This window comes from Biomphalaria glabrata, chromosome 6, assembly GCF_947242115.1.
Source record: "Biomphalaria glabrata chromosome 6, xgBioGlab47.1, whole genome shotgun sequence".
NCBI classification, from domain to species: Eukaryota; Metazoa; Mollusca; class Gastropoda; family Planorbidae; genus Biomphalaria; species Biomphalaria glabrata.
In genome coordinates, this window is record NC_074716.1 from 20648852 (window position 1) to 20673367 (window position 24516).

General features: G+C 33.7%; 1 protein-coding gene across 7 annotated transcripts; it reads left to right on the forward strand.

Moving 5' to 3' along the window:
• Positions 1-312: 312 nt before the first annotated feature.
• On the forward strand, positions 313-24402 carry LOC106059919 (malonyl-CoA decarboxylase, mitochondrial-like). 7 transcript variants are annotated; one of them, XM_013217625.2, is made up of 12 exons: positions 313-459; positions 9471-9530; positions 11027-11158; positions 11681-11821; positions 16235-16375; positions 16600-16752; positions 16866-17030; positions 17974-18175; positions 18692-18838; positions 21901-22046; positions 22599-22680; positions 22990-24402. In XM_013217625.2, the coding sequence occupies exons 2-12, from the start codon at positions 9474-9476 to the stop codon at positions 23196-23198; spliced, it is 1575 nt and encodes a 524-aa protein (XP_013073079.1). In that variant the 5' UTR covers positions 313-459; positions 9471-9473; the 3' UTR covers positions 23199-24402. The 7 variants fall into 7 exon arrangements, with proteins under 7 accessions (XP_013073079.1, XP_013073080.1, XP_055889084.1 ...); XM_013217626.2 differs by having other exon boundaries at positions 346-484; XM_056033109.1 differs by lacking the exon at positions 313-459 and adding an exon at positions 576-697.
• The last annotated feature ends 114 nt before the right edge of the window (positions 24403-24516 follow it).

A 24516-nucleotide genomic window follows, 5' to 3' on the forward strand; every position in this document is an offset into this window, starting at 1 on the left:
TTGTCGAGTTTTAAACAAATGATTTTTAAAATTGTAAAAGTTAGGCCTACACTTATATACAATATCGTTGCACGATAAAATAAGCAAGTATCTAGATTCTAGATTATTTGAGGAGGATCATGACCAAACTTTCTATACAAAAATGCATAGTGCAGCATAGTCATATTATTTTGACATTTAGATTTTTAAAACTCTATTAGAAGTTTTTCACTTATTTTAATTTTTGAAAACAAAATATATATAGAGATAGATATATATAGATCTATATTGGCGATTTTCACCTTTCGAAAAAGTTTTCTATGAAGAACTGGCCACACTGGCTTAGCTCTTCAATCGAAAGAAGCAATTTTTGCATTGTTGATAAATAGAGCTCAAAGATTAGTCTCTAGATGTCTAGATCTAGACTAAAGCTACATCTACTAGATCATGATCATTTAATCTAGATGATCTCTACTCTAGGTTTAGTGTCATTGAGTTGACTAAAGTTAGCGTCCAACTAAGCAATATATCTATATTAGAGTATATTATATTATAGAATGCTATTTGGACACCTATAATTATAATAACCGTATAATAACGGCCAATAACTTAAGACTAATAATAGTTAGATCTACATAGTTATCATAGTAATAAGTCAATAACGGTATACTTATTACTAGACTCTATCTAGATCTATAGCCTATAGTAGGCTAGACAGGTAAACATGAATGTGAGCATCAAAAATTATTTTTCGCGACATTCCTTGTTGTCTCTTCCTGGCCAAAAACAAATCCAGATTTGTTTATCAAAAATAATTTTGGCATCATTAAGTGCTGCCAACTAAAAATGAGAAACACCCATTATGTACAGATGTATTAATGTTAGACAAAATAATTTAGACCACAATAAAATAGTTCTTTTTTTAAAGATTTATTGCAATCATTTTTTTGTGTGTGCTGAATAGATGTTGCTTTTCATTGTCACTGAATTATGAATTATTACATTCTCTGAGTAAATACTTTTTGTGTGAATTACCTACGTCTGTATTTTATAGGACAAGATCTGGATTGAGATTTAAAAAAAATAGCTTTTATGAATTGCTAGACCAGATTCCATATTATTTTAAATAGTTTTTATTTTCATAAAGAGCATTTTTCATGCTTATAGCATGTTCAGAGCACTATGGTCCAATCTGTTTTCACGCTCACTGGGGGGGGGGGGGGAGGTATCCAGGGACAATGTTTTCAGTAATGCTTTTAGTTGCTCATTAAGCACAACTCTGATTTGAGTCTGATGTTGAGAACCTTGAGCCTCTTTATATGTAGCTATCACAAGCCCAAGCCTTTTATGTCTCTCACGCTTGTCAATTAGCGATTTCTATTTATTTATTTCTCTTGCTGTATTTTGAAAGTACGGTAAACGATGTTAAAAAGGGAAATTAATTTATGTAAAAAAAAAAAAAGCTTATTATACAGTGAGTAGCATACGCCGATATTTTTCAGAGCCTGGCTTAGGTCACTGCAACCTATGCGACCGCAGTGAGCCACGCACTATCATAGAACCCACTCTAATCCTAGGTTTAAATTATTAAAACGAAACCATTTTATAACTTATAACAGATTTTCCGTGGTCTTCTGGTTTTCAAGAAGCTCCTGGAAGGTGACTTCTCACAATTTATGGAAAAAAGATACTTGCGTCTGTAGGCCTACTGTAATAGTCCTGCCTTGTATTTGTTGATGGCTATCGGACTTTGACACTCTGGAGGCCTCAGACAGGACAGGGGTGAAGAGCCCCATGTCCAGGCCTGGTGGTTGGATAAAAGCCTTTCTAACCATCAACGGGATAATGGCGCCTATGGCGCCGACGCCCTATTGGACTTCACTGAAGGAGGCATGGGCAGAGGCGGCCTTAGCAGTGCGCGGGCCCTAAGCCGTAAGTGTAGGCTATATATCCATATCACATCACGCTAATGTCTCGTCCGCCTCTAATGCTGTAGGTCTTATTGTTGCTACAAAACATAGTACCTTACGTATGTACTGTACTATTGGCCGTTTGACTACATTACATAATGTACTTTATGATAGATTTTGCCTTAAAGTTTAATCAACGTAACTAATGATTAAGACATTTGTTCATGAACAATCAACAAACTACATAATAATATTTCTGCTAAACACTCTGAAGGTTAAGATTATGGCCGCTGCAAGAAGAGCGCAAAAGACTAAGACTAAGACTGCTTTATTGATCCTTACGGAAATTTGTTGTGATTACAAGGACTCGTTTCTCATATAAAGACAACACAACAGAAAAATACACATAAATACAACAGACAACATAAAGAGTTCATTCAGCGACTACACACAGACATCTTGGTCCTATTCATGTTTCCTGATCTTGGTGCATTTCATGTTCCCTGGTCGATTGTTGATGCGAATATTGTGTGCTTGAACTCCTTGGTGCTTTCCCTTCAAGTTTACACCATTGTATTTGTATCCCTGGACACGACAATTGGCGATGTCCTGACCAACGTTCACCAGCGCAGCAAGAAGCGCCATGACAAACCCCTTTCCTGTTAAGTTATCAACATTGGGATACGTCCAAAAACCTCAATATAAGGGACATCAGCTCTTTGTGGCTAACATCAGGTGTGTAGTCAAGAATGACAGGAAAATATTTTGCAAGTTTGATTTTATCAATAATGTTCCCTTTTACTTCTGATGCCATAATGTTCATATGCTCGTTTTGAATCCTATGTCCGATGTAATGGCCGTGAGCCTCGGCGTTCTTAATTCTTCGAAGATGTACTTGCATGGTTGGGTCGACTTCGGCTATCACCGTTGTTCGTTTGTTTCTCTGTTCTCCCACGATATGCGGTGTTGTTTTCTTAAAGGTACTGTACAATCGCTAGAATTTTTGTTAAGACTGCACGCTACAGCAGTTTTACTTTTCTAATTTTTCTTGCATCACGTTATTCGTTGTGCTACCATTTGACATTCTCAGAGCTAAATCCAACCACAAAGTCACACACTTAACGGGATGTACAGAAACCTCGTGCTGCTGAAGTTTATGTCATGTTAAGAGCTTACATAGAAATAGTATTTGGTATTATAAAGATGCCTGGAAAGATTTCCAAAGATATTGAGTATTATGAGAACTGTTCTGGTTTTCGAAGCTGACAGTGTCAATGGAATCTCCAATCGCGGAGCCTGGGGAGGTTGTCCCACTTGCCACCCCCTAAGGCCGCTACTGGGCATAGGCGTAGCCAGGGGGGGGGCAATAGTGTTCCCTTTTTCTTCTGATTACATCAGGTCCATAAGCTGTTTCGAAACTGTCATATCTTTGACATATGCTGATAACGCAAATGTTTATTTGTATAGCATTAGGGCCTCTTCTGGCCTTGTTAGAATGTTCTTTGTGCAAACATTAAATAACTTTATCCTGATCAATTTTGTTGTTGCGTAGTGCCACTATGTTCACTGAGTAATTTGACCACAACACATATATTTAGAAGCAAGCATCGTCTCAACAGACAAAACGTTTAATAATCATAATAAAATAGTGCATAATAACTTGGCAACTCCAGCCATGTAAATACATCACTTAGAACCCATTTATATTACATCACGTATCTCTTACACAATACACACATACATCTCTTTACTCTCAGGAATCCAAAAGGTAACTGAGGTTTTCATCCCGTGGTCAAATACAGACCAATTATTTCTTCGTAAATAAGGTACGAGATAGTCAAATGACTATTAACTCACTTCATGTCACATTGAATCTCAAACGTGTATGTGACAGAGACCTATGCCAGATGTTATGTTCTGGTGTCTGGGTTAGGGGTTAAGGTTAGGGTTAGCATATAGTGATTTCCCTGAAATAAAGTTTATGAGGATAAGCTATATAATTGTAATGAACTGGAATAAGCTAATCTATAGTTCATGTCCGGCCATGCACGCTTTATTATGGGCTTGCAATTCAAAATTCTGTAGCACGTAGTCGTGACGATTTTTTTTTCATTTGCACATAATTATAGCTATCATTATATTTAGTAAAGGCCTAGAATATGATAAAATGTTATTTTCTTTTTTTCTCTGGATGAAAAATTCTAGTCAGCTGTCAATTTGAGAAGATCTTTAAGTTGGATGGCTGCCTGGTCGTGCGGTTTGGGCGCTGGATTGTCGTTTAGATTTATCGATGGTCAAGGGTTCAAACCCTGCACGCTCCCATCCCCCGTCGTCGTGCTAGAGGTTTGGACTAGGAAGTAATTATCTTCAACTCTGAAGGAACATCCGAAACAAGTTTTTAAAATAGTTAGGCCTACTATAAGTGAAACCAGACAAACTGCTTTATTTGTAATCAGTGCCTGCTTCTCGTGTGCTTCTGATGTGTGTTTTAATTGTAATCAATTATTCATCTGTTCTTGAACCAGTTTCCGTGTTGTACGTTGCAGTCTGTCCATCTTAGCATAAGTGGCCGCTCACACCAGCAGTCACATTAATTACATAATCAAAAACCAAACTGACCATGGTTAGGAACACTTCAGGGATGGCATCTTGAGGAAGGCGAGACTATTGGCAGACAAACTAGGTAATGACTTAGTGCTGCCGATAATTTGTAGTCGACAGACACACCAAGCAAAAAACATTTTTTTTTTGATTTTGGGATTATTAAAGAACACTGCTTTACTGTCCGTATCTGGATTCGTTATTTTCTTCGTTAACATCTCTCTTTTCAAGCAATACTAATGCTCAGTTCAACCTGTTTTGTTTACATCCTAAAACGATGCAAGAGCATGAAACAAGTAGGCCTATTTATCTTCTTATCTTATATCATACTTCAAAAAAGAAGATGAATACGTCCTACGCGTCATGCATTTACCGTGAAATTAATATCGCATAGGTGGGGGGGGGGAGGGGACACCAGTTCTTTTCTTTAATATGCTCGGGGGAAAAAATTGAAGCTACGACTTTGAGCCATAGGTGGTAACTTGCATCCCCCTGCAAAAAAACCTGCGGGCGCCCATGAACACCCAAAATATCTTGTCTATGAAATATACAATGAAATATGTCTTGATGTGAAATGAAATCTACATGTTCTTAGCAGCTTGTTGCTCAGATACTTAACTACTATTAAAGACGAGCACATCAATTTCAACACATAAAACTAGTCAATTACTTCATACAGACTTTAATAATTGCTTAAATTCTCACGTGACTTCTACTGTGACCTAATCACTTCTCTTTACATCGCTACTTTTCTAAAATCTTCTAACAACTCTCAGGTCGACCGACTACTAGCCTACTTAGTTACCAGACTTGTAACAACTCTCAGGTCGACCGACTACTAGCCTACTTAGTTATTAGACTTGTAACAACTCTCAGGTCGACCGACTACTAGCTACTTAGTTACTAGACTTGTAACAACTCTCAGGTCGACCGACTACTAGCTACTTAGTTACTAGACTTGTAACAACTCTCAGGTCGACTGACTACTAGCTACTTAGTTACTAGACTTGTAACAACTCTCAGGTCGACCGACTACTAGCTACTTAGTTACTAGACTTGTAACAACTCTCAGGTCGACCGACTACTAGCTACTTAGTTACTAGACTTGGATTTCCTTCTACGTTGTTTTTTTTAACACGGCTACTACAGCTTGACTTTCTTCTTAAATGGCCGATTCTTTTATCCGTGGCTCAGTAGAAGCGGGTCACAATGTCATCTTTTCTAGCTCTATATTGGCCAAAATCACCTAAATATTAGAAACTACTACAGGATTACTATTTTACCAGTGACTCAAATACAACAGAACAAAACATAATATATATATAGGCTATATAGATTTAACAAAAAAAAAAAGCAAATTAACAAAAAAAAAAACAAGTTCAGCATATATTTGTGTTATTGCAACTTTATTAATATAATTGTTAGAAAAAAAAAGAGTTTATATAATTAATTATATAATTTACGCCTACAAACAAGCGTGCATCACCGGTTTAAGCAAGTGTAACAAAAAGAAAATCTCAGAATACTAAGTTGGCAACACCTCTGTGACATCATTGTAAACAAAATGGCAGCGTGCTGAGCAACATTGACGTCGCTAATGCTTTTTGTTGATGTCATATAAATATAAAAGTTCTCTGTTTTACAAGAAAATCTTTTAAAAAAAAAATTTATATTTATTAATTGTATTTTTGTTTTAATTTTGAATTTTCGGCAAATCATTAATTTTTGACGCTCATCTTCATGATTACCGGCTATACATATATTCATTATTCATGAATCATATTATAGGCCCAAATTTGAAAGTTTGACTTTGACAGTGCATTATTTTACAATGGTTCGACATAGAAAAGAAAATGAAGTATCAAAATCTTATTTAGTTAAAGGAGAATAGGGAAGACTACTTATATTATAATAAGTTATATTTGTACCCTTAACCTATATAATTGTATATTTGTTATTATATTTAAGGAAATCAAGGTCAAGAGGCCGTGTGTTTTCATTTTTAATTCGGAAAAATTTGACCCACATTATTTGATTCCAGACACCATAATTTATTTCGGACAGTCTCTATATTTAGACACCAATAAACTCAGATTTTAATTCTATATTAACATTAACTAAATTTTAAGATCCCTCAGAAGAAAAAGGGAACACTATTGCCCCCCCCCTGGCTACGCCTATGCCCAGTAGCGGCCTTAGGGGGTGGCAAGTGGGACAACCTCCCCAGGCTCCGCGATTGGAGATTCCATTGACACTGTCAGCTTCGAAAACCAGAACAGTTCTCATAATACTCAATATCTTTGGAAATCTTTCCAGGCATCTTTATAATACCAAATACTATTTCTATGTAAGCTCTTAACATGACATAAACTTCAGCAGCACGAGGTTTCTGTACATCCCGTTAAGTGTGTGACTTTGTGGTTGGATTTAAGATCCCTCTCATTAAATCATTAAGATTTTTCATGTTTTTATGTTTGCATGATTATATGTGTGTTGAATGTTTGTGGTTTTTGTTTATTAATTTAATACATTTCTAATACAGATGATCTTTTATAGTATAGTAAAGGTTAGGATAGCCATTCTTGCCTAACTGAATCCTCTATATTCTCTCAATATAAATCTCTAGTAGGTCTAGATCTAAGCATTTAACTTCATTCAATGTAACAAGCTCACTCCAAACATTTGTCCATTTATTCTCTATTAAAAAAACAACAAACAAACAAATATAATATAAGATCATTAACAGTGATGTCCAAAACTGGCTGTCCGAAATAAATTTTGGTAAGAAAATCGTAATTTAATTTAGACACCCTATTAATTTTTTTTTTTAATGGAATCAAACAACTTGGCTTATGAATCAAATAAATCAGCTCCAAAAACAGAATAAATATTGCCGGACTCATTAGTATAGACTTGACCAAATATAGTCTTAACTCTAGCCAATCAAAAAATAAATCTAGGAAGAGGTAAAGTCATCCGGGTAACATAGGAAAAAACAACAACCTGACTAACAAATTTGAAATTCGTTTTTCTTACATAAAAAGACAGCTAAATGGAAGGAAATTGGGTTAGAATCATTGGAAAATGCACAAGCACATTATACAGTGTGCTAGTTTTATAATAAATATTAAAATAATTATTTAATGACCACAAAAACAGTGAATGTCTGAATTCATGTAATGTTCGAATTAAATAAACTACTATAGATATAAATATAATAATAATCTAAAGACTAAGATCTAGCTAGATTCTAGACTAGTAGTTAGTAATTTAGTAAAAGTACTAAAAGTAACTCAACGTACTGGTCTGTAGACAATATAGTACTCTAATCTAATAATACTAGATCTATATTACTAAAGTCTAAAGTTATACTAGATCTAGATTCTAAGTAGACCTAAGCAGATAGATCTAAATCTAATCATCTATGTCCATAGATATCTATATTCTTAGCCTTTCTATATTAATATTTATAATATAAAACATTATTAAGTTACCCATAGGCCAAAGTGGGCCAAAAGGCTTTGCCCATTTATTAATTAAAATAATTATATAATTTTTTCTTTCTTATTCAACATCATCTTTCCCTTGACTTTTGTCATAAGGGTGCTGTGACAGTTCACGAAACCAAATCCCTACTTTTTTTCCGCCAGCAGCTGTTCTTAGCAGTATATCAATAGTGAGGCTGCTCCATTCTTTAATGTTATCCAGCCAGCTTTACTTTGGAGGACCCTTTCTTCATGCTCCCTCCACTGTACCTTGAAGAAAACTTTTGATATATTGTGCCTTATTTTGTTCACATTTTTAATAAAACTGCACTCATTTCAACAATATTTTCTCTCCCCCTCCTTTTTTTCATGCCCTCCACCCTGCTCCTCAATACACTTGAATTTTATCATCTGGTATCTGGTACATCTAATTGCATAACACTACTCCTCCTAAACACATATTTTTTGCTAATGACTTTGATGACCAATATCACTTATTCCCCACCCCACACACACACAATTATACACCTTAGAAAATAGTCCTACATACAATATATATGAGTTTTCTTTGACTTGTTGCATTCTATTTAAATATTCAAAAGTCTCTGTGATGCTTTCAAACATCATCAATTTTTTAATTGCAATAAAACTCATTATTATTTTTTGTAAAAGTTATTGTACGATTAGAGATTTGAACCACTGACCTTCTGATCTAAAGTCTGATACTTTACCAGTTGTAACTAGAATCGGTGGAAATTATGCACAAAAGTAAACAGAAGTTTAATCTTGTAATTATTTAAAATAAAAAAGGTTGGGTTGAAATCGCAAATAAAAAATCATTATGAATAAAAAACTAATGTGAAAAGTTGCTTTGTCTAAGAAATGATGTTGTACTAGTTGAACTGCTCTGAAATGACTGACATGTTTCTTCATAGACACTCTAGGTCTCAGCTAAGTTTTTAAAGTTTACTTTTTCATGTTTCATTTGTCCTTCTTTTTGTCATCCTATGTGCATGCAGGCATCTTGTAACCCTAACAATGATTTGTGATGAAAGACTTAACTCTACATAAAGTATCTATGTAAATATTGTAAAATTTAATAACCTTATTAAGATTGTTATTCATTAATCAGAAAAATTACTTGTCTGAGCTCCCTGCCCCTCACCCCCTACCCCCAAACATTGGCTTGTCAGCAATAACCATCAAATCTAAATCAAAATATGAAATTATCTTTCATAACATTGCTGATCATTATGAGTCTGTATGTTTCTAGGACATTATAATTATTATAAGATATTTTCGTCTAACTTTATCGTCTATATCGTGCTTCTGTTAGATTACTGAAATAAAAAAAAATAAAACAATTTAATATGCATAATGTATTTTTGCTATTAGTTGTTCCAAGATCCTATTTATTATATTGATATGCTGTTGATGGCTATTAATGACTTAAGACTCTAATATATTATTATTTTTCTCAATTTATACTTATTAGATCATGGCTCTTGCATTTTGTTCAAAGAAAATAGTGACAGGCTTGAAACTGGTCATTAATGTAAGTAAAATTTTAATTATGATGCAACGTCACAGACACAGCTATAGAAAGTTGGAGGCAGGGATTTCCAAAAACAAAATATATATATATCAGTTTAGAAAATGGAAATGTTTTCTTGTAGCTTCCAGAAGTACAGAGCTGATATTTAACTAAATAAAGAATGGAGGAAGTTTTAATTGTGAAGCATTCAATTCAGTAATCATTTATTTGAATACATTCACTTTATTACATTGAAGCATTGTACTTGGAGAGGGGATATTAAATTTTATAGGTTTTTGTTTCATTGGCTGTGTTACCATGTTTTCTATTGAGCCTAACAAAGATATTCAAGCGAAGAACAAATATGTTGTGACAGTCTCTGCTTAAAGCTACCAAAATATTATCATTAGGTGAAATATTAGCTTGGTAAGGACATCCATAGCAAGAAATAGAATGTACAAGATGATAAGTTATCGCAGCTGGTGTTGAATCTGTTTTGGGAATATTTTCATGTCTTGTAACATGGACATCCCCTGCCCATTAGTCCATAAACTTAAATTATGAATGATTCTTTAGTAGCTTAGGAGGCATGGTGGCTAAGTGGTAAAGCGCTTGGCTTCTGAACTGGGGGTCCTGGGTTTGAATCCTTGTGAAGACTGGGATTTTTTATTTCAGGATCTTTGCGCACCTCTGAGTCCTCCCAGCTCTAATGGGTACTTTACATAAGTTGTGGAAAAGTAAATATGGTTGGTCATTTTGCTGGCTACAGAAACAGATGATGTTTACACACTGGCGGATCCAGAACTCAGTGTTTCTCAAAGTGGAAAAAAAAAAAAAAGTCATGTTGACAAGTACAGGGTTTGGGGGAGCACTGTAGGCTCCCCCAGTGGGTTAGGGGCAAAGCCCCAACGCCAAGCCTTTTTTTGCATTCTTTGCTGCAGAAACACATTATCCTGACATCTACAGCTCATTATTCATCCTATTCAGAGGGCTAGAGTGGGGAGGCAGTAGATGCAATCCCCCCCCACACACACACTGAATCGGTTGATACCAGAGTGGAGTGACATAATATAAAAATTATATTGTAATTCAACTAATTTTGTTCACAAACTATGATTTCTCCATAAAAATAGGACCGCCCCCCTCCTTCCACTCAAAGGGTTTTGGTGAGAAGGGCAGTAGATGTACTCCCCCCCCCCTTCCCGATCCGCCAATGTGTTTACATCATCTGCCCTATAAATCGCTAGGTTTGAATAGAGGGCAGGGACTTAAATAAAGTTAGGTACAATACAAGCCTTTATAAATTGTATTTGAATATCTATACATAAATATGGATATGTTTTGTTGCTTTGCATTGTGAGTTTTTTTTTTTTTTTTTTTTTTTTTTTTTTTTTAAACATACGTAAAAAAAAAAAATGTTTGTCTCATTCTAACTCCTTTATCATTTTGTTTCTGAAAATATTTATTGAAGTGTAGATTAAAATGTATTGGTTATGTTGTTATTTCCTTTTGTTCAGGCATCCCAGAGACAGTCAGCTAGTCAGTTAGATATGTTGACATATCTAATCAATGGGAAAAAAGTTCACAGTGGAAATAACATTTTGCAAACAACATTTTCAGATATAAATGCCAATCTCTTAACATCAGAGGTAATTTATGATTGTTTAATTAAATTTATTGAAAAAAAAAAGCATTTAAAACACTTTTAAGTGCATTAAAAAAAATAAAGTTTAATTCACTAATTGTCTCAATATTCCAAAAAATTGTGTTTGCTCTAGAATATTTAGCATGCACAAAAGACAGTCATAAAAGTACTAATAACTCAGATTTTAGTTGCTGATCATTGTTTGAGTGAGGGCTAGAGACAAATCCTCCCTTTTAAAAGTCATGGAAATACAAACTCAGCAGTGTCTACTAGATTTATGTTTCCATATATGTAATAAGAAAGTGTCTTTCTGTTCAAACTGGCATACAGAGCATGAAACATTATTTATGGTATAGTGACCCTTTCAACTTTGTAATCTACACATTTAAAAAAAAAAATTATGCTTGAATTGGTAAACATCTAAAAATATATTTTTAAATGTGGAAAAGGAATTTTTAAAAATGTTTCTTTCAGTAAACTTTGCATGAGTAACCAATGTTTCCATTTCATCCCTGTATTCTTTAAGGAAAAATGCAGTAACTTCATCAGATATTATAAAACCATCTCACCAGATGAACAAGAGATTTTGCTATGTAACCTGGCTAGAAATTATGGAATAGACACTCAAAATGTGGTTGCTGTGCTAAATGCAGCTCTCTCTGGTCAGGTAAATAACTCAAAGATAAAAAGATCTCAGAATTTAATTTAAAAATTCTGTTGATAACATTCTTTGTAGATACCTTCTAAATTTAATTTACCATAAATAGACTGCATTATTTTTACACTTGTCAAAAATAAGAAAAATAGAGAATTAGATTCATAAATTGCTTTGAAATAAAACTATGTCTTAAGTGTTTGTATTACATATATATTCCTTTATAGACAGTAGAAAATTCATCTAAATATTACTTTGTGTTTGTTGGTTACTTTGAGTCTTAAACTGAATATGATTCTTCTTGTAAACTGCCTCAGGGTCACTGGTTTCTGTTTTTTCCTCAGGGTTGAGTCATGTAGCCTTTCCAATATTTAGGTATAGCCACATGGCATTGTGGGTTTTGTGTTCAGTGTTATTTTTCTGTTTGGGTGGCAGCGATAAAATCCCCTCCTGCTCAAAGTCCATGTGTACACATTACAGAAAGAGCAAGCTCAGTAGTGTGAAATGTAAACATTACTCTTTAACTTAATGGTTTAACATTATGAAAGCATTATGATAAGGATGTGTCTGGTAAAAACAACTTGGCTACTTATCTAGTGGAATTGAGCTCCTATCCCAACTTGAGTTAGGTTGTGTTTGCTGAGGGACTAAAGGCAACACAGAAACCTTCTCCCAGGTACCCCTTCCCCTACAGGTCCAAAAGAGATTAGACCATAGCACACTGAGCATGCTAGAACATGAAAGATAGGTCAAACAAAAGCCCTACAAATAAAAGGTTGAGAAACAAAAAATAAATTCTATTATTTATGATGAATTAGTATTTTATGAAGAAGGTGTTTTTAAGAAAGTATCCCAGACTTTGTCAGTTTTTTGGTTTCAGCATTTGTGATGGAGTATAAAGTGTCTATTAGTATTTATAATATATATATATATATATATATATATATATATATATATATATATATATATATATATGTATATATATAAAATGACAAACTATCAAGTTTTTTATAACTTCAACTAAAATAATGCTGGTATAAAAGAGGGACTACTTCAAGTCACAGATACAAGTTTTACTATTCACATAAATTATAAATAAAATTTAAAATATTGTCTAGATTCAGTATAGGTAACATTTCTTGATTTTTTTTCAAACTTAAAATACTAGGAAGATATTTCTGAATATAGGTACTGTAACAAATTTATAATGGCATCAATATGAAACATATGATAGTAGCATTAAAAGACAGTTGTTATTGAGAGAAATGATGCTCACATGCTTCTACACTCTATTCACCTACAATGACAATATGGTCAATAGAAATGACATCAAGTTGAGTCTATCTAAAAGAACACTAGAACAACATATTTCATTGTGTCCTTTTGGTGTATCCTGTAACTACACAATTTCTGATAGAAACAAAAATTAGTTTAAAATTTGAATGAGCAAGGTCCCTGTGTTACTGCAAGTCCTATGTGGCTTGCCTATGAGTAGGTCTTTAGTGTGTGTTGATTGGAGCTTGTCTTCAGTTCACTGTACTTTCTTTATGATTTTTTTCCAGGACTAATATCTTCTATTGTGGATTTCTTCTTATGCTATCATTTGTCATATTATCTAAATTAGACTAGTTATGAAGTAAGTTAATCATGAATCAGCATGTAAATCTCAGATTTAGAATTTCTTTTACAAATAATTTACTAATGCATTTACAGTAATAATGTGTACAAACTTTTGGCCTGACAGACAGACAGAGTGAGTTGATTTAATCTTTGTAAAAATAAAAATAAACTTCTAAAATAAAATTCTAAGTGCTGCTAGTAAGATACTTGGACACCTATTTGAGGTAAACATTGCTAAGAAAGCTTTAAGAGGCAGCACTGCTCTACGAAACAACTCTTGACAGTTTCTATTTATAATTTGAAGTCTAAGACATCACCATGACCTTAACATTTTACCATCACAAATAAGATAGAAGACACAGATCACAAAAATAAATAGTCACAAGAACTCTTTTGTTCCTTTGTCAAATCATTGAACAAACTGTAATTTACATTATTTGGAAATATATAAACAAAAGTTGTCATTTTGGGGTGTCACTCACCAATCCAATGCTCGATAAATAAAAACGGTACGTGACGTTTTGGCCCCGCCGTTTTGGCCCCGCCGTTTTGGCGACGGGACGTTTTGGCGCGAGCCGTTTTGGCGACGGGACGTTTTGGCGCGAGATATCATTTGACGATAATTTAATAAGCACGTAACTTTTATAATAATGTTTATTTCACTCTACCATAATATTGTATGTATAGTATGAATTCTAACACCATTCAGCGAATTGTTCTTTTTTTTAATTATAAAGGTTTTGCTTATTTCATGAATATAGGCCTATAATAAGTCAGATTCCTGAATGGTTATGACATGCTATATGTGAGTTCTGCTAATCGCACTGGATGACATTTTTGGATTTCTTTCCAAAAGATTTAGTTTTTTATTTGACATTAGTGTAATATACGAATTAGCTAAGTCTCACACTGTAATATAACAAAACATCTAACGCTCTATTACGCTGAATGACGACAATAACTCCACACATAGTAAAGATCAAGACTCGGAATGTGGTCAGTACAAACTCTGACGTGAATCCACCAATATAAACAAACACTCTGGGCGACAATAGATAGAAACAAATTCACGACACTAAGATACTTTGAAAAGATATGTTTTGAGAAATTGGGTAGGGGTGATTTGGGTGACACATCTCGCATTGACGCAGGTAGAGTTAAACAAATGAAGACAAGACCAGCACCGAGCACTGGTCGTTGGCGTCATGCGTCTGGCGATCATCTCCTTGGGAATGGTCATTACATGTGACACCTATCCCGCCCCCTCTCTTCTGCTCACATTTCACTCCTTGTATATACTCTTTCCTCCACCCCTCCCCTCTCTCACGCGTAAGACGATAATCTGTTTCTAGCACTCCACTTGACATCCCTAGGTGCGAATTTATAATCCTTAATCTTTAATTCCGAGAGCGGCCCAAAGTCTACATACCAAAGTCATTAAATAAACCAATGTTAATGTAAACAAATAATTGCATCAATTTTTAGTCTATCATCGTTTCATTTTTTTTTATTTTTTTTTTTTAAATTTTTAAGTAATATCTTAAAAAAACTTTTTGAAAATAAAAGTGTGCCTCTTAATAAACACACATACACAAGCCAAAATGTTTATTAAATAAAATGATGTGAAACACAAACACACATTTACATTTAATACGTGAAAAATATGTCTTAACACAAACACTCATGCAAAACATAGATATGAATAATTCTTTTAAAAGAAATAATACAATAAACGTACATAATGTATATCGCGCCAAAACGTCCCGTCGCCAAAACGGCTGGCGCCAAAACGACCTTCGCGCCAAAACGGCGGGGCCAAAACGGCGGCGCCAAAACATCCTGCTTCGAAATAAAAACGGCATTATGCATAATCCATAATTGTGTAATCTGGTGAAAGAAGCTTCTCGCGCCTCAAACTAATGAAGAATTACTTGAGGTCATTAATTCTCAAAGACAGATTGAAACATTTGGTAATTCATGCTATTGAGCGTGATCTATGTAGGAAACAGAATTATTATGATATACTTTATGACTTTGCTACACGCAAGGCTCGTAAAATAATTCTGTAGGTAGTAAAGAATGAATGAAATGCATAGGTGAATTTATTTTCTAATATAAACTCTTAAATTTCATTTATTGTTGCTTTCTTACCCAAACCTGGCCCCGCGAAATCCGTTTCGCATAGGTCTGCACAATGCTTAAGTCCGGCCCTGCTATTTAGTGACGGGTGAATATACATAGTAGATTACTTGTTCTCTTTCCATGACTTGTTGGTCACAATGGTTAAGTCTGGCGCTGCTATTTAGTGTTTGTAAAATGTTTATTTGTAAAATGTTTTATATGTTTTGGATGTTTCTTCAGAGTTGAAGATAGTTTACTTCTTGGTCCAAACCTCCCGAAGGACGAAGGGGGATGGGAACGGGAAGGGTTTGACAGTCCAGCAACATGTGAATACCCTCTTGTTCTCCCCCCCCCCCTTCTTGTTTTTTCGTGGGGTGACTATCCGCAGAAATAAGAGAGTGATCTTTCCTTTACTTCTTGCTCATCCAAACTGTTAAGCAAAGAAGAGAATTATATATATAGATTATAGCTACATTTTATCTCAAATTTGCATAAAAATGACAGTATTTGTTCTTATCAGTAAAATGATTTTAAAATCTTAGGGAATTAAAAAAAAAAGATTCTCAATTAAACTGCATCATGTGATTAAATTAAAAATAGTTTATAGCCTTGTAAAATCCATCAACTTAAAAAAAAAAAAGAAATTAAAAATTGTATTTAAATATTTTTAATTTGTTTATATAGGACAGGGGACAGATGCAAATACTAGCATCATCAGAAAGAATGCGTCAGGCCTTAAAACCTAAATTTAAGCTTCTTTTTTCACATATTGGAAAAGTAAAAGATGGAGTCAAATTTCTGGTGGATCTTCGAGCAGATGTTCTTGTAAGTCATCATAGTTTTACCTTTCTTACCTAGTGAATAGATTATTTTGTATAAACTTGTGAAATGGACCTATTGATTTATTATTGCAAATTAAGCTTTTTTTTCTGATCTGCTAAAATAGTTGAATTTAATTATCAAAATATGAGAACTTTGGGATGTAATGACTATAAATATATAAACTATTATCAAGCTTAAGTTTATGCTTGCTATTAACTTTATAATAGAAATTCAGACAGAAGGATCAGACTGAATTGAATGGTGTCCTTTATCAAGAGCTAAACACAGCATTGAGAGATCTCCTCTTGCTCTGGTTCACTGTTGGATTGTTAAACTTAGAAAGAATTACGTGGACTGCATCATGCGATTTGGTGGAAAAGGTTAGAGATTTTTTTATGCTCTTCATATTGTCAAGTCAGCCCAATGAGACCACAACCATTTTGGACAAAAATTCTTGTTTATTGATGATTGTATAAGATTCAACTCTCCTCAGGTGTCAATGTATGAAGCTGTACACAAAGTCAAAAATTGGGAAGATATAAAGAGGAGAGTGGGTCCCTATCGACGCTGCTATATATTTACTCACAGCAGTATGCCCAGAGAACCTGTTGTAGTATTACATACAGCTTTGACCCAGGAGATCTCGTCAAGTATTCAAGTGAGTTTGTAAGCTTTGTACATTTACAAAAAAATTGTTATATTTGAAACTATTTTGTATTTTAGTTGTTGTTAACAAAAACAAACGAAATGATTTACTAAAAGTAAAGTACTCTTTTCAGACCTTGCAATCGTTGGGGCATATAATGTGAAGGTCATCTGTTTCTATAGCCCAGTGTTTACATGTGTCATGTGGCCAGTAGTACAATGACCAACCTCCTTTACTTTTTTCAAACTAATTTCTGCTATCCATAAGAGTTGGCTGGGTTCAAGGCACCCTAAAAATCCTAAAATTCAATTTTTTTAGAAGATGTACAAAAAAATGAACTCTCTAGTAGAAGAATGGAAATTAAAATATGAGTTCAAAGATTTTTTATTTGAACTTTTTCATTTTCATTTTTTTATTTTGTTTGAACCTACCTATATCTATTACAATTTTATCATAATTTTTTTGTTTCATTTTCCATTTTATTTTGAGATTGATATGTTAGTTTTTGGGAAAAAATGTTATTATTTTTTTTAGTTTCCATTCTGGACTTTTTATTATTTTCAATTGCTTCTGATTTCATGTTTTCACTTGTCTTTAAGTCTTGTATGAAAGATTGTCTGTTAAGTTGTGAAAAGTTATCTTCCTTGTCTTTTTTTCCCTAGAAAAATACTTCTGCAAATGTGGCTTCAGTGCGTTACAAAAAAAACCTAAAAGCATGGCATAAAATATGGAAATAATATACGACAGAAATTAATGCATACTTTAAATAATTTCTAGCCCATTACATTAACATACTTTAATTATTTTTATCAGAATATGTTTTGTATCTATTTTTTTGTTCATGTTAAGCCCTAATCCATCAAGATGGTGTCAATATGCCATGATCCATATATGAGTATCAATATTACCCTCACATCAAGACTGCATCTAGATGCTGTGTATGTTTATGTTTCAGGGTATTCTTAGAAATGTCAGATTGAGATACTCATCTATAGCTGATGACCAGACTATAGGGAAAGGATTAGAATATTTTTCAGGACTAGATGAGAAGAATGTTAGGCAAAGTGACTCTGATAACATGAATTTCAACTCTGACACTGAGGATCCAGAATTAGTGAAAGCAGCCATTTTTTATTCTATAACATCTACACAAAAAGGTAAATGGTCCAGTCAATTGTAATAACTTTAAGAGAGGCAACTCAGTGAATTAAAAAGATAATGGATGCTTATTTGAATAGCAGCACAAACAATAACTGTCAAGCCAAGGTTTCACACATAGAGCCTAGTTCTTAGGTGTACTGGTCCTTTCTGCCTATTCACTTTTCAGACCAACAACCCACTCGCCAGTGTTGTTCCCGGACCATGGGCCAGTTATCAGGCAGGAGGAAGGATTCCTTTCTTTCTCTTGTCTTACAACAGTTGACTCCCTAATGACTTCTTCTTACTTTGAGGCAGAAGATTCTCTTTCTAAATAGTCATGTCTTTGTCTGGACTTTTTCATTTGTGCACAAAGTACTGATTACTTTTTAGCTCACTTACCAATAGAAAAAAAGAACACTATAGCCCTCCAATTTATTGATTCATATATTAATGAAAAATGAAAAAAACTGTAAATATTTTATGATTTTGTTTTAAACAATAATTTATTATATTCTTTCTAACTATTTTTTTAGGTTTACAAGGTATAGATTTAGGTTACTATCTAATCAAATCTGTTGTTTCAAAACTCAAGTCAGAGTTTCCAGATTTAAGCCAGTTCTCAAGTTTGTCACCTATACCAGGTTTCAGGGATTGGCTTCTTTTAAATCTAAATAGAAGAGGTGGGAATATTTTCTCATATTTTGCTATTTACATATTTAAAAAAATGAAAATAAAAAAGACCTAAGGGTTGATGAGGTACTTGCTATACAGCTAACCTATTTCCATGGCCATAGTTGATCATCATCATCATCAAACTCCATGTGAGTGAGGGGTTCAAATCATCTCTTGCAAAAGCCCTGGACAGAAACCCTGCTGTTTTGCGAAGTACATGTATGTATGTCAACATACAGGTCGAGGATTTGTGGTTTCCCAGACCTGTCAAGACGGAGATCAGCAAGTCTGAGGCAATCAAAAAGCATATGAGACACGGTTTCTTGTTCTTCCCTGCAGCAGGGGCACAGTGAGTTGAAGTTTCACTTGAGCTGTGTGAAATATGAGTCCATGGGACATTGGCCTGTCTTGCACAGTCCTATAATAGCTTGCTCAGGCCTGGGCAGCCTCTACCATCGGGAAACGTGATTAGGGCACCCGATGTGCTTCTATTTTTTGGATTGTTGCCAGAGCATGTTGGAAACTCACACCCTGCTCCGTAGGTGGTGTTAGCTCTCCCTTGTGGGCCAAGGAGTCAGTAATTATGTTGCCAGTCACACTTATGTGACTCTGTACCCACTGCATTATTACAGAGGTGCCATAGCTTTGGTTTATATTGTGTGAAGCCATGATGACAGTGTTGGTATTGGAGGGGCCATGATTCAGGACTTTGCCAAGCCTATAGTATAGGTTCTAAGTGACTCTGTGTTGCTCTTACATGTCCCTAGCCTAGTAGAGAGTCATCAACTTTTAAGGCTTCACAGATCGCTGCATCAAAACTGCAAACACTACCACATGTCCAAAGATTTTAACTGAGCCAAGAAACTCAATGTAGGCTCCATATTCTGCTCTTCCAGAGTTTATTGATGCCCACCCATCAGTAAATGCAAAAATGGCACTTGGCTTGAAGGCATTGATGGTCTTCAGTGCTAGTATTTGAAGGTCCTTAAATGAATGCCTTAGCTTACTGGTTAATGGGTCCACTATTTTCAATGTTTGGGCGACACCAAGGGGGAAGGTGGTGAAAACGTTGAATGTTTTGTCTTTTGGTAGAGGCCAGTTTTATCAGATAGTCTAGTGGCATGATGCATTAAAGACTGCATCTGTATTTGTCTTCTGCATATCCAACCATCTAGTAGTTTTCTAGCCATAGTTGATGCAAAGCTAACCTCTTGCTGTGGTAACACTTTATGAGAAGCTTATCTGTTGCTGTGTCCATACTTGATGTAAAGCTAACTTCTTGCTGTGGTAACACTTTATGAGAAGCTTATCTGTTGCTGTGTCCATACTTGATGTAAAGCTAACTTCTTGCTGTGGTAACACTTTATGAGAAGCTTATCTGTTGTTGTGTCCATACTTGATGTAAAGCTTGCCTGTTGCTATGGCCATACTTGATGTAAAGCTAACTTCTTGCTGTGGTAACACTTTATGAGAAGCTTATCTGTTGCTGTGTCCATACTTGATGTAAAGCTAACTTCTTGCTGTGGTAACACTTTATGAGAAGCTTATCTGTTGCTGTGTCCATACTTGATGTAAAGCTAACTTCTTGCTGTGGTAACACTTTATGAGAAGCTTATCTGTTGCTGTGTCCATACTTGATGTAAAGCTTGCCTGTTGCTATGGCCATACTTGATGTAAAGCTAACTTCTTGCTGTGGTAACACTTTATGAGAAGCTTATCTGTTGCTGTGTCCATACTTGATGTAAAGCTAACTTCTTGCTGTGGTAACACTTTATGAGAAGCTTATCTGTTGCTGTGTCCATACTTGCTGTAAAGCTAACTTCTTGCTGTGGTAACACTTTATGAGAAGCTTATCTGTTGCTGTGTCCATACTTGATGTAAAGCTAACTTCTTGCTGTGGTAACACTTTATGAGAAGCTTATCTGTTGCTGTGTCCATACTTGATGTAAAGCTAACCTCTTCTTGTGATAACACTTTATGAGAAGCTTATCTGTTGCTGTGCCCATACTTGATGTAAAGCTAACCTCTTGCTGTGGTAACACTTTATGAGAAGCTTATCTGTTGCTGTGTCCATACTTGATGTAAAGCTCGCCTGTTGCTATGGGCATACTTGTTCACCTGTTTCTATAGCCAGCACAATTACCATCCATCTTCACTTTCCCCTAAAATATCAAGCCTCTATAGCAGATAAATGTCAGCTGTTGTGCTCTTTTTAGCAATGAGTGCAAACAACTGCATAAAAGAATGTACAATTTGACTCTATGCAGCCAAGTTTAATTCCTCACAGGAGCAAAATGCCCTGAAGTTCTACTTCTTGTTTACAAACCCTCACATGTTCTATGTATAGCTATTTTAGCTCTCGATCATCATTTTAATCAATGTATTCCAATCTTTTCATATCTTACACCTTCACATAGCTGAGTCTACTCACAGATACTTTACAAATCCTTCATTAAATAGCATTTTAATTCAAAATCCAGACCCTGCAGTTTAGGAACCTTTTTTTTTTTATCAATTCATCTATTTTTTTTTTATTACAACTAAATGTGTTGAATTGGACCAATGATTAATGAAACCAGCAAATTTTGTTAACCAAGACCACCAGGACCAAAACTATTATTGTTCTAAGTGTACTATTTTGTTTCTTGAACCAAACTTCCATTTGATTGTTCTTAGCATTATAAACAAGTTTGGTAGATTACTTTCTCAAAGCAAATTAGGAGAGTTTCTGGTTTCACTATATCCACATCTCTAGAATCAGAACAAAAATCATGCTGAAAACTCTAGTGGAAAGTCATTTCTTTTTTATTTTAGACACCTTGTATACAAAAATATAAGCACTTAAGCTGTGAAAATCTATGCATATGAACCTGTACAATGAATTCCTACCTTATTGTTAACCCTTTTCAAACTTTCTACTAGTATATGCCAAGTTTCAAACTTTTGTAGCTATTTTGTAATAAATCATAAGAGCAGAATATTTATATAGATGAATTTAATAATCTAGGGACAGTTCCTGAAAAATAATATACTATTGAATTAAGAGAATATGAATTGTTTTTACAACCAGGTTCAGAAGCAGGTGATCCTATTTTATACCCAAGTGAGATGGAAGCATTAGCCAGATACAAATGGTTAGGTAGCAGTCCACCTTTGGATAAATTTAAGCACCTCATTGTATCACATGAGTGGTACAGAGATAAAGAATTAATGCAGGTGATAATTTTTATCAAATATATTTCTTTATTAACACATAATTGACATAGTCACCATCACCTCATGGTTTCCAGTTAATATGTTGCACATTTTATCACCATAAATATATTGTTCTAAATGCTCAAAGGGTAATTGTAAATTATTGGATTTCCTGGGTGATTTAGGCAACAATTTCCATGCTCAAATGGTAATTGTAAAGAAAGAGTTATTTACTTGAGTTCTCCCTAGGATATGGAGTTTGAAATGTGCCATTATCTTTGGATCTTTCTGAGTGTTTTATTAGATTATGATTTTGTATTTGTAAATTATGTTTTTTTTTGTGTTTTACGTGATACTTTTACTTTAATTTTTACTCTAATGTCCTGGAGTGTTTTTATGTTTAGTTTAATACTGGTGTAACTTTAGCTAAATGTGGGTCAAAGTTAAACATAGTTTTGTTAATTGTAGTTTCAACTTTTCATCATTTTGATAGAAGAATCAACTAAAACCTATTGTAATTTGACCACTACTATACTTGTGTACAATGATATTCTCTTTGTTGTCCTGACACAGGTCATGAAAGTGCCATTGATGAGACTTTGTGCTCAGTATTTGTATAAACAAAAGAGACGAAACCTTGCTCTGAATCCTGTTGGTAAGTTTTTCTTTTCTTTTTGTTATATCCAGCAAAGGATATGCTTGGATTAGATGAAGGTGTTTTTGAAACCTAAAACCAAATGCTTCAGTTAAATGTTTGTTTTGTTAGGTTTCAAACATAAATTTGCTTAATTAAACCAATGATAGAGCTTAATATATAGTATTGACTATTTTTTCCAAGTAAGTGGCACCAATTAATATTTAGTGAAACTTGTTTTAAGTAAGGGCTATAAAGAAATTTATGTTTGATCCTGTTATTTAAGTTTTATATAAATTGAGTAAGAGATTTTTAACCCTTTTTTCTTAGCAAATTTTCACCTTGGGAATGGAGCTGTATTATGGCGTATAAATTTCCTTGCTGATACTTCACTCAATGGTCTTAATCGATCATGTACCATGATGGTCAACTATCGATACTATTTAGAAAATGCTGATGCAAACAGTAGAAATTATCTTGAAAACTTCCAAATTAATGCTTCTAGTGATGTACTGGACTTGTTGAAAGAGCCAAAATAAACTCTGCCTAGGAATAATTTATTTACTTCTTTTTTTCTATATGTTTCTATATCCAGCATGTAAAGAGAAACAAATTGTCTATATTTCTGAACTGTGTGCATTTTTTACACCATCAAATGGATCTAAAAAATTTAAACAAAATATCAACTTCAATATATGAAAACTTATGTATTTCATTTTTAAAATTAGTACCGGTATTCTAATTGTTTTGCTAACATTTATGCAAATATTAAAACCTCAATGAATATTTATAATAATTTATAATTTTTTTTTTTTATATTACATACAAAACATTTAATCTCTCTCTCTCTGTATATATATATATAACTAGTCATAAATGTTATTGCAGTAAAATAATTAGAGCAAAGTTCAAGAGAATGTTAATAATGTAATATATATATTTATATATTTCAAGCTAAATTATTTTATATATCATGTTATACTTTTAATTGTCCTAAGATTATTATCTTTTATAAATTTATAGTTTTCTATTTGTTTTTGAGAGAATAGTGTTTGGTCCAACAAAATTTAATTATTATTGACATATTAGAATGTTGATTTTAACATTATTTAGATATTTTAAATATTTAAAAAATATATAAATTCACTTTCTCACTGACAGTTTTTATTTTTGAAATCCTAGTGTATTGACAATTTTAGTTGCAATAGATATTACAGTATCTATCCTTTAACCTTGAATAGATTACATTTATTTGATGAGCTCAAAATTTTGTTTTTAAAATTAGAATACCCTATGTTTATTCTAGAGACAAGATTGAATCACATTACTTGAGAATAAGTTTTTCAATAAATTTTATGGCTAATAAACAGAATCTGTGATATTATTTATCATCCATGTTTACCTGTACACCCACAAGTAGAGTTATCTCTAACTTGGGGCTAAAGTGTTGATTCATACAATTTGGATAGTTTCTGTTCATTATCACTGACGTTTGTATTTCATTTGGCTATATAAAATAATAATAGTGTTGGTCAAAAAGCAGGTGTTGATTTATGATGATTACATGATTATTCTAGAAATAGTATCAAGAGTTTCAGGAGAATTTATGAAAGATAAACATGGTGTATTTAATTTGTATTATGTCTGTATTTTCTTTTTTGCCTGACTTTCATGAAATGATATATTTGATAAAAGTTGCCTAAAAGACTTAAACAAAAAAAAATACATTTACATCAAATATCATTGAAGTATGTTTTTTTTATATTTAAATTGTGTGTGATGTTTTGCTTTCCATTTACAAGTCTTTGATTTTAAAAAATCTATCAGCTAGGAATCTCTATGTTATGAATCACCTGC